The sequence below is a fragment of the Erpetoichthys calabaricus genome, chromosome 3, assembly GCF_900747795.2.
Source record: "Erpetoichthys calabaricus chromosome 3, fErpCal1.3, whole genome shotgun sequence".
Lineage (NCBI taxonomy): Eukaryota > Metazoa > Chordata > Cladistia > Polypteriformes > Polypteridae > Erpetoichthys > Erpetoichthys calabaricus.
Genome location: NC_041396.2, coordinates 245,293,473 through 245,305,606, shown reverse-complemented (window position 1 = coordinate 245,305,606; position 12,134 = coordinate 245,293,473). Strand labels below are relative to the sequence as shown.

The 12,134-nt window shown below is 39.0% G+C and overlaps 1 protein-coding gene across 1 annotated transcript in view; it reads right to left on the bottom strand.

Annotated features, from left to right (window-relative positions):
• The window catches only part of l3mbtl3 (L3MBTL histone methyl-lysine binding protein 3), a 155,271-nt gene that overhangs the window by 71,980 nt on the left and 71,157 nt on the right, over positions 1 to 12,134 (bottom strand). Inside the window, exon 11 of the mRNA XM_051924217.1 lies at positions 353 to 504. Within this exon, the coding sequence (XP_051780177.1) occupies positions 353 to 504 (152 nt within the window). The remainder of the gene's footprint in view (positions 1 to 352; positions 505 to 12,134) is intronic.

Genomic DNA, 12,134 nt, shown 5'->3' with positions numbered 1-12,134 from the left:
ACAGAAACAATAATCTAGCTGTGCTAGGATGCTGCTTAAATAAGATAGTAAGTTTAAATCAGAAATAACAACAGACAGGAGCTGTGACCAAACAAAAAGGATAAAGAAGATGTAACAAAATGACATGATGATAACAGAATTTCAAGAATATTAACAGGACAATACTTTAGTAAGTAAAAATAAACAATTTATCAAATACAAATTATGGTGTAGTTAAGAAATACAGTTAAAAAGGCTGGATACCAAACAGACTAGAATAACAGACAGATTTGTATTAACCAAGTTTATTTTGTGAAATTGTTGAATATGTTTCAATATATGAATATGAGAATATGTTTAAAGTGCAAATTACCAGTAGTCGTAGCTTTCATCCCAACTGTCAAAGTGCACTAGGAAGCGATTGTCCACCATGTCGCTGACTGTTGCAACACAAACCAATGCAGGATTTTTCCTATCAACAGCTTCTAATTTCATCCCTACTCGGAAACCTGATGGAGTAATTGTCTGTAAAGAAAAACAGAAGCAACCCTATAATAATGTAAATTATAAAGAGACAATGCATAGAGATTTAAGCAACTGTCTGCTCACGACTTCTGATGAGCATGTTCATGCTCTGTGAATAATGCCGATATAGTCAAGTCTTGTGATTAAAATGGCAAGCCAAATGCTGCCAGTTCATCATTTTCCTTGCCTGTACAAAAAGGTGCACCTTCTTGGACTGTTTACCCCTCTTGTATAGATCACTGCAAAATTACAGGCATTCTTTTTGATCAGCTCTTCATGTTTGTCGTTTGGCATTCTTTAACATGATACATTTAATCAGCCATCCCTTTGTTTCTATTTTAAGTGAAATATTGACTCCTGTGAGACAACAACATAGGCAACATCATTTGACCAATGAAGTACCAGTTTTTTCTCCAGTTTTCTCCCACATCCAGAAAGCATATAGCCTCAGAGGACTGCTGACTTTCTTTTGGCCCAGTGTAAGTAAAGTTGGCTTACCACGGATTAGTGCCCTTTGTGATTTGTGCTTCGTGCCACAAGGATAGGCTTCAACCTCACAACCCCCCAAAGTTAACATGTACTGGAATAAATGGGAACAGAAAATCAGGGGATGCATGGATGTGATGTAACCATCTTAATCTTTAAAGTAAACATTACCAAAATTGTACAATGTAAAAAAATGGATACAAGTCTTAGAAAGTCAGAGGTATGCATCTTTATATATAATACGCTACTGTGGCTGTTCGTTTGTCTGTCCAGGATTTTAAATCACCTGTAGCTCGCAAACCGTTTGACCTGTTCACCTGAAATTTGGTACACATATACTACATGATGTCTACTATCTGCTTTCAGGGTGATGATTGACCTCCAAGGTTATTCCTCTTTTTATTTTATTGCAGAATCAACTCTTGTCAGCAGCCAGCATGCATACGGGTTTCGTTCTCATTCCTACCACCTTCGCCATCACTTCCCCTACCTCTTTATATCTTAAATCATTCTTGGGGCAGACTGAAGACTTAAGTGCCAGCTTAAGTGAAAAATTAAACAAAACGTACTAAGTAACTGCAACACAAATGCTGACTTAATCAGTTTTAATGCAAAAAGATGCTGACAAAAGAAGAGCAGAAGCGGGTCGCTAGGGTAGAGAAAAGAAGAGCTGCTCAGGAAGCAGCAAGTGCATCAACCTCTGAGCAAACGAATGCTAAACGTACAGAGAAAGAGTAGGAAAACAATGAAGTCAAGTGTATTCACTGCACACTATTGTGCAGTGTGCCGTTACTGGTTTTAGTATATTACACATTCTGATTGTTACTAGGGACTTAAAGCAGGGTCAGGGTTGATTCCCAGTTTAAGTGGTCAATAAATACTTAAACAGAAAAAAGAACACTCATTTTAATCTACAAATGGAATTCAGATGTATCCACACTTTATTGTCCTATGGCTTTAAGTTTATGCTGAACATAAGTTAGTATTAGTAAAGTTCATGGTTTTAAAGATTTGGGAACACTTAAATAAGACAGCATTGCAGACATTAAAGGCAGATATTTTAACTACAGCACCAAAAAAAAAAATTTTTAAAGTCCGTAACCAATAACACCAGTATAAAACCAAATAACATTATCAAATACTTGCTCCATTAGGCCGGTGGAAGGTAAAACATTACAATACAAGTTTAGTTGGTCATCTAAAAGGGCACTACCTGGACCAGTATGCTGTCTAGCTAAAAGTTGTGTTGTTATATGAGAAAGTTAATTCATATCAATCAAGGCAGCTTGAAAGTAAAATCCATTACTCTGTGGTTGCAGTGCACTGTAATTCCATTTTAAATAACTGAGAAATAACAAAAATTACTTAGAATGCATGTTACCTTTAATTGATTTTTTAGAACAACTATGTCAATAGACCATGATCAAAAATGTTTATCTAATCTAACTAGTTAGCCTTTGGACATTTAAGATAAAAACAAAGATAAAAAAATGAAAAGCTAATGATAAACATTACTGTAAGTGAGAAATTTGACACAGGGTATCAAGCTATATTGGTGGAGCCCTATTTGAGATAAGATGTCACACTGTGTAACACCAAAAATTTTTATTAGCCAAGGCTTTCATTTATATCTTAAACACATCTCCAGGGAAACCTATAACAACAATTAATAAGCCAACACATCAGTGGAGATAAATATAGTGTAAAGTTTTATGATTGGTGAAATTGTTAATTATTTTTTATGGGATAAATTAACTCATTTAATAGTATGTTTTAAAATTGAACTTCATTGTAATCAAAATGTTTAGCCTTGCTTAAAGATTATAAAAGGATGAATCTGTGAAGAAAAACTACATTTATTTCTTTGTGTGTGTATATACAGTAGTACATTCATGTCAAAGTGCCACCAGGATTACACTATAATTAAAGTTTCAAATTATCTCTGTTTATTCTGGATTGTACCCAAATGTTTAGGTTCTAATTTAAATTAAGGCATTTGATTCCTGTAATTAAACCTTAGAATACCAACAATTATACAACATTTGTACTTGCATCCCTAAAACACACTGTCAGTAGTTTACTGCACAGTAATACCAAGCCATACTTGTATAAAAAAAGACAAGCTATAATTGGCCATAATTAAAACACAAGTATCTCAATAACCCATATCTATCTTCTTGGCCAAAGCTCTTGGAAATAAAATAGAATTTAATGTTAACACACTATTAACTGCTTATCACTAGTTCTAAATCTGCAGCTAATAAACTGGTTTTAGATTATTCAGAATGTATAATCTAGTCACAATGTTTTCACAGACATTTGAACCAAAGGTAAGCAAACTTTTTCTGTATTGGCATAAACTGCAGTACTCCACTCTTATCCTGTATGGTGTGATAGATGGCCAGGAACCCTGCACTGCCGGGACACCTGGAGAAAGGACGGACCGGGAGAGTGGTACTATTCTTCCCAGGGTGACTGGATGGTCCTTGAACCCTGGAGGACAGCTGACGGAAGTGCTGACGGACCAGAGATGGTGTACGCCTGGAGTGCTTCCGGGTACAAGGGCAGCATTTCTGCCACACTGGGGAATGCTGCCGGAAGGTTGTCATCGTGCACCTGGAGCACATCCGGGGCAAGATAAAAGGGGCCGCCTCACTCAAATCGGGGAGCCAGAGTCGGGTGGAAGAGGACGGAGCTTGCGAGAGAGGAGTTGAGGCGGCTGAAAGGAGTAAGGACTGAGCAACCACTGTAAATATTGTACATAGTGTGAATAAAACGTGTGTGTGTGTTGAACATCTGGAGTCTGGTCTGTCTGTGGCCAGGCTATCTTTTACAATGTCCACAGAACAGTACCTGCAGATTTTCATTACAATCACATGTCTGTTTCTCGTTCATTCAGGTTCATGCTGTACAGCATCTGCAAAATCAGACCTTTTCTGACAGAGTCGCAAGATCAGACCTTTACTGACAAAGTGTGCTGCACATCTTCTGGTCCAGGCTCTGGTCTTGTCACGTCTGGACTACTGCAACTCACTTCTGGCAGGAGTAACCACATGTGTTATCAAGCCGCTCCAGAATGCAGCGGCCCAACTTGTATTTAATCACTCAAGAGGGACACATGTCACTCCTCTCTTTAGGTCGCTACCTTGGCTCCCTGCAGCAGCACGTATCAAGTTCATATCTCTAATGCTTGGCTACAGAGTAGTCAATGGGTCAGCACCTGAGTATACAGTATGCAGACACCAGTGAAGTGCTACTCTCCTTCTCACCCACTCAGGTCTGCCTGGGAACAGTGTCTGCTGATGCCACCTCTATGTGGCAGCAAGCCTCAATCCAGACTTTTTTTTTGTGTCTGGTCCCGAGATGGTGGAACAGGCCACCCACCTCCATCAGTACTGCTGACTCCTTCAATTTACTCAAGAAGCAATTGAAGACCCATCTGTTTTGTGAATATCTGTCTATTTGCTTTATTGATTGTAAATGTATGAGTTATTACATCTTTTCACTTGTGGCAATCAACTTTTGTTACTTGTCCTATTACACTTGCTGAACAAACAGGCCCTAGCATAATGTTATTCGATTGTTTACCTCTTTTGTAAGTACGTTTGGATAAAAGAGTCTGCTAAGCAAATAAATGTTAATGTAGAGTGTATTCTATGCTTGGCTGCCTTCCATTCTTTTTCTGAAATATTAAGTGAAAGGTTGTTTCCCCAGCATACCCTGGGGCCTTTGAAATGAAGGGACTTAAAACTATTTTTATATAGTATAGAGGTGCTATCTGAGTCTTTAAGGTTGATCAATATTTCTTCTGGAACATAAATAGGTGGGAGGTGAGGAAAATTGGGCACGTTCCATTTAGCAAAGTTTCCAATTTGAAAGTAGTGGAAAACTTATGCTGATGAGAAGTTAAATTTGAAGTGTAACTGTTTGTAGGATGCAAAGACATTATCTACTGTATATACAATTTCAAACATTAAATACTGTACAGGTTTGCGAGGGTCGAAAAAGGTGGTTTGTCATGTAAAGGTGCAATATGGATATTGAGCATTATTCAAGCTTTATAGCCCTGAACCTTTTGTCTTGTTATATTGTATTGCTGTTCTGGTTTTGGTAATGGTATGGTGTATGTTAAATGTAGAGTAATTTGTCCTGCTTTAGGTCTTTGTAATCGCCCTTTGGATACATGGATGGTTTGAAGTCCAAATAAATGAGGTTATGGCTGAATTAAATTTCTTAAAAAATTATTTGTTGATGTATATGTGGATGCTTTGAAATAGAAAAATAAGCTTGGGAAGGATGTTCACCTTGACAATGTTGATTCTCCCTGTTAATGTGAGATGGAGGGAATGTTTTTTAAATTGTAGTCTGAAATTACTTCTTTGTAGCAGTACTCTCTCATTAGAAAAAATGTCCTTTGTAGTATCACTTACCAATAAAGATGTTACACATATTTAAAGACCAATTGACTGAATTAAAATTAGTGTTTTGTCAACATAAAAGGTTTAACACTAGAATTACCAGAGCCTACAAAAAAACTCGTAGATCCGGCCCACCTTAAATCGCTTCTTAAAACCTTTCTCACCTCTCCGCCAGCGTCTTTTGTCATCTAAATGTACTGATAAAGACAAGCTGCCAGCAGCCGGCTATTCCATCCCCCCAACGACTTAGAACGTAAACAAGCTTTTCCCAGCTAATGCCTTGATTGATTATCTGGGAGTGAAGTGGAGTTTTAGAGTAGAAATAATAAGATTGTTATTTGGAACACACGCATTTCATATGTGTTGCATCTCTACAGTAATCTGTGTAAACACATTGTTAAAACAGAAACGGTTTACAATATTCTAGTAGCAAATGACAAAATGTAGGCATAAACTATATAATGTATGAAGCCTGAAGTCCAAATATCAAAGAAACACTTTCACAAAAGGTACAAAAAAAGCCACCGCCAAAAAAACCTGTCTTAGTGTGAGACATTGACATGACTTAACTATCACTGCTTCCGTGGCGTAACAGTATCAGTCGCTGACTGGGAATCAGAAGGTCATGAGTTCGATCCTGCACAACTCCCATTTGAGAAGTGTTCTTATTTTCACTATTTTAGAATAAAATGATACATTTGATTTCAGTCTGTAACAGCCGGTGTAATTTATGATATTTGTAAAGGTTACCTTTATTTTTTTAAAATTCACTTTTCATTGTCTCAGTCGCGTTCAGGATCCATCCCTACCGCCCCCCCACCTGACACTGCTGTTTTTACATAAAGACACGCTATAGTTCTGCAGTGTATCACGATACATACGACCACATGTTTTTTTCCCCCAGTATTGCCAGTCCCCACGTGTTGCTGTATGCTGTTTCTTTTGTACTCCAGGACATGCAGAGGAAAGCATAGTAAAGAGCAGTAACTTCAGCGCTATATGCAATCATCAGACACTCCCCATCTGATACTGCTGTTTTCACATAAAGACGCGCTAAAGCTCTGCAGTGTACTTGTGACTGCATTGTCGTACCAATGCTTGCGAACTGAAGTGTCTGCATGCACTTTTCGTGGCATTATACGTGTATTTTTTGAGCATGCCCATGTAGCTCAAACACAGGAACATATGTTGATGTAAAAGTATAACAAAACAAGTGCACTTTTATTCAAGACTATAACCGAAGAAAAAAGAAAGCAAGTTACAGTAGGTGGAATGCTAAGAACTGCTGATTTCCATTCTGTGCTATATAACTGTTAACATTTGAATCTGATGATTGCATATAGTGCTGTCTGATTTAGTGTGCGCAAGAACATGCAGGTGGCCAGTTGCTGAGTGCTACAACGCACATTTTAAAAAAAGAAAGAGACAAATATATGTGATGTTTTGAAGAAATCATTTTATGACGCGAATAGTACCAATCAGAAAACATCGTCGAAGTAATGCAATATTATTTGAAAACGAACAGCGTCAGGTTGGGTGTGAAGTTATACTGGCGCTGTTTGAGTCAGATCAGAAGCTGAATAAGCTGAAAAAGCTCCTGTTCTGACTCTAAGTAAAAAAGCATGAATTAATCAACAGAAATAACCGCGATTGACATTTTAAAGTTAACGATTTACAGTGCATACCAATTTATAAATTCAATGTCCGTTTGAGGAAAAAAAAAACACTTTCTTCAAAGCTGGGAATCGAACTCGCGTCTCTGTGGCACAGTAAGGCAGTGGTGCTCCAAGTCAGCAAACCGTCCTTATAACTTATTTTTTCAAGATCCATAACACACAGACAGACAGAGCACTGCGTAATACAGAGACAGACAGGCAGAGATATACAAATAAACAGGGAAGGCACATGTACTGAAAGAAAAAAAAAATCAACATGTGCGTTGTTTCTGCAGCACTGAATGAGCTCACCCGCTCTAGCATCACCCCTCCCCCGATCTGGCTCTCTAAGTAACAGCACAAGTACAGACACAAATCAAGTGCATGTGTGTACTGTATAATATTAACAAAAAGAGCAGCTTACTACTGAAAACGGCAAATATAGGAGTGAGTGGGGATCGAACCAGTACTCTTGATTACACTTGGTTTGCGTCTGTACTTGCGCTGTTACTTAGAGAGCCAGATCGGGGGAGGGGTGATGTTAGAGCGGGTGAGCTTATTCAGTGCTGCAGAAACAACGCACATGTTGATTTTTTTTTTCTTTCAGTACATGTGCCTTTCCTGTTTGTTTGTATATCTCTGCCTGTCTGTCTCTGTATTACGCAGTGCTCTGTCTGTCTGTGTGTTATGGATCTTGAAAAAAATAAGTTATAACGACAGTTGTTCATGTTAATTGCAGTCTCAATTGTTAAAAAAATATTTTAAAAGAAGCATCCCACATGAAAATATAACGATCTCATTAACTGACAGTGCATACCAATTTACAAATTTTATGTCCGTTTGAGGTTAAAAAGAAAAAAAAGAAGTAACACTTTATCCCCAGCGGGGAATTGAACTCATGTTTGTGAGGCAGAAAAAAGCTACTCAGTCTGAGAGGCAAATCTTAGCGTGCTACGCCACGAAAGCTGTTATATGGTGTGTGAAGCTTTTGTGGAAGTGTTTATTTGATCTTAGGAACTCGGGCTTTACACATTCTATAGTTTATGCCTACATTTTGTAACATTTATTACTAAAATATGAAAAAGTTTCTGTTTTAGCAATGTGTTTACACAGATTACTGTAGAAACGGAACACGCACGAAATGCATGTATTCCAAATGACGATCTATTATTTCTATTCTAAAACTCCAGCAGTTCAGTCACTCCCAGGTAATCAAACAAGGCATGAGCTGGGAAAACTTAGTGAACGTTCTGCAACGGTGGGGGATGGAATAGCCGGCTGCTCGCTGCTCCTCTTAATCGGCACATTTAGAAGACAAAAGAGAGGTGAGAACGGTTTTAAGGTGGGCCGGATCTACGAGTTTTTTCGTAGACTCTGGTAATTCTAGTGTTAATCAAAACACAAATGGGCAAACTTGGGTTCTAGTATCCTCACTTGTATTAAATTAATTAAGTAAGTTCAGAAACAGATAATCTTATTTTTTAATGGATGAAACTAATTACATGTCAAAGAATGTTTTTAACAATTAATTAATTATTGAATAGTCACAAATCAGTAAAAGTTAAATTAAAATAAAAAATACATTCTTTCCCCTTTTTAAAATATTATGATAAGTGAGGTGTCAAATATTAATAAAGCTGGGGGTACTGCAGTGAGCAAGCTGTAAAATAATTGGGTCATTTTTAAATGAATAATAATAATAATAATAATACATTTTATTTATATAGCGCCTTTCCCATGCTCAAGGCACTTACAGAATAAATAAAGAACGGCAGAATATACAGTATATAGCATTGTACAAACCAGATAAATAAACAAAGAAGATTAAGACAGTAAATTCTGAAAAAAAACAGACAACATAATTGATGGTCTCGCACACACATACAGGTTACATGAGCATCTTGACAGAGAAGTAAACTGAGAGAAAGGTAATAAAGTCAAGTAGAGCTAAAAGCCTTCCTGAACAGATGAGTTTTGAGTTGTTTTTTAAAAGAATTCATGGAGTCAGCTGACCTGATTAATTTTGGTAGGTCATTCCAGAGTCTGGGCGCTATACAGCTGAAGGCCCTGTCACCCATGGAGTGTAGATTAGTGACGGGCACAACAAGATTACCAGAATCAGAGGACCTTAGTGGGCGGGCAGGCACATAGTGATGGAGAAGGTCACTGATGTAGTTTGGCGCGAGGTTATTTAAAGCTTTGTAGGTTATTAGTAGGATTTTATATTCGATTCTGTAGGACACAGGGAGCCAGTGAAGGCGGAGCAGGATGGGTGTGATGTGCTCACTGCTGCTGGCTCGAGTAAGGACTCTTGCAGCTGAGTTTTGAATAAGCTGGAGCTGTGATATAAGATTAGAAGGGGCACCTGCCAGTAGGGAATTACAATAATCGATGCGGGATGTGATAAAAGCATGGACAAGTTTCTCAGCATTAGAGAAGGAGAGGAAGGAGCGAACACGGGATATGTTACGGAGGTGAAAGTAAGAAAGTTTCTTAATGTGATTTATGTGGGCGGAATAAGTGAGGGAGGAGTCAAAAATGACACCAAGATTTTTTACAGTAGAGGCAGGTCTGATGAGATCACTGCCAAGATGGACTGGGAAGGAGCTCATTTTATTAAGTTGCATTTTAGTCCCAATTTGCAGGAGTTCAGTTTTATTGCAATTTAATTTTAAAGAGTTCTGCTCCATCCAGGTTTTAATTTCACTAAGGCAGGTTGTGAGCTGAGAAAGCTCTGATGAAGTTCCACTTTTAACATTGAAGTAGAGCTGAGTATCATCTGCATAAAAATGATAACCCAATCCATAACTACAGATAATATGGCCAAGGGGAAGCATATAAATACAGAAAAGCAGAGGACCGAGGACAGAGCCCTGAGGGACTCCTTGTGTGACTGGCGCTGAGCTGGATCTACTGTTGCCAAGACTAACAAACTCTTGCCTATCAGTCAGATAGGACTTGAACCACTGGAGGGCAGTGCCAGAGATACCCAGCATGTTCTCCATTCTGAACAGTAGGATGTCATGTCTGACAGTGTCAAATGCTGCACTGAGGTCTAACAAAATTAATATGCTGGTTTGTCCAGAGTCTGCTGCCATAAGCAAATCATTGGTTACCCGTAGCAGAGCAGTTTCACAGCTGTGCCGCGCCCTGAAACCAGACTGAAAGGGTTCCATCAAATTATTAGGTTAGGTAATTGGTGAGTTGGGAAGCTACAACACGCTCAAGAACTTTTGACAGGAAAGGTAAGTGGGAAATAGGCCGGAAATTGTTAAGATTGTCAGCATCAAGGCCAGACTTTTTTAACGTTGGGGTTACAGAAGCAATTTTAAAAGTGAGCGGCACAGAGCCAGTGTCAAGGGATGAGTTTATTATTGTTGTAACAGTCGGGATTATGGCATGAAGGCAAGATTTAAGTAGTGTGGTGGGGATGGGGTCCAGTACACAAGTAGTCGGCCTCATCTTATAAAGCAGGTCATTAACAAACGCAGATGTGACTGGTGAGAACTTAGAGAAGGAGCGGGATGGAGTGGGAAAACAGGGAGAGATATAAACAGATGATGTATTTATGTTGGTTGAATTATTTAGATCTTTAATTTTGTTACGGAAAAAGTGGAGGAATTCCTCACAGACTTCAGTAGAAGAGGTAGTTGGACCAGATGCGGGTTCGAGTAGTTTATTAACTACAGAGAACAAAACCCTTGGGTTATCATGGCTACTTTCTATTATTCTGCCATAATGGGTGTTCTTGGCAGAAGTTAGTGCTTCTCTGTAAGCTCTTTGGTGGTCAGAGAAAGCCTGGATGTGCACGGTGAGACCAGTCTTACGTGACATTCTCTCAAGGCGTCGGCCAGCTGCTTTCATAGATCGCAATTCTGAGTTATACCAAGGAGCTGAGCGTTTAAAGCAGCTGTGCGCAACCTGCGGCCGTACGGCCGCATGCGGCCGTGGGCAAGGACTTTGGCGGCCGTGGACGTGTATATTAAAGTGTACGTAATGGCGGCCGTGCAGGTGTAGGGTCTCTGGACTCCAGCGAGTAAGGGGTCTCAACGCCGCGGAATCTTTGTCGGCCGGGTCGGTATGGTGACGCCGAAAGCCGATTTGGACTCTGGGGTCTCTAGACTCCTGCAAGTGTAGAATCTCAAACACCGCAGAACCTTCCTTAGCCGGGTCGGTATGTTGACCAAAATGTTGCCCTTTATATATTCATCGTGGAAATCAGCAGTAGAATACCCACAACTACGAGAACTGGCCAGGAACATTCTCGTTCTTTTCGGAAGCACTTATTTGTGCGAAGCAGTGTTTTCCAGAATGAAATATCTGAAAAACAAGTACCGAACCCGATTGGTAGACAGCAATCTAGAGTCTGGAATACGGCTAATGGTCTCCAGCGAGTCCCCTGACTTTGCAAGTCTGTCTGCAAACATGCAAGAGCAAGGAAGCCATTAATGGCGATGTTTTCCAAACTTCCTGAAACAATTGCTGTAAAGGTTTTTTGTCCTATATGACGTTTCGTAGACATTTTTTTACATATGTAGACCAGTAAATTGAATATTGTCAGATATATCATACTCTGTTTTAATGTGTAATCTGTAAATTTTTACATAAATCATAAAACATTATTAAGTTTACTTGGACTTACTGGCGGCCGTTATTAAAGTAAAAAGTCTGTAGTGCGGCCGTTATTAAAGTAAAAAGTCTGTAGTGCGGCCGTCAATAGCGGAAAGGTTGCGCATGCCTGGTTTAAAGGAAACCTCCTTATGTTTTAAAAGAGCTGTTTTATCTAATGCTGAGTGAAGGGCTGTGTTATAGTGGTGAACAAAACTATCTAGTGTTGATGGAATAGGTGCAGACAGTAAAAGATCAGAAATGGATCCAGAAAGGATAGAGGGACAGATATTTTTAAGGTTTCTGTAAGAAATTTGTCGTTTACAGGTAAGAGGTGGGAGAGGTAATGAGACAGTGAAAAATACTGCTTTATGGTCAGAGAGTCCCAAATCAGTGCTGTAAATGTTGGCAACAGATAGTCCAGAAGTGCAGATCAGGTCCAATATATGACCGCCACAATGGG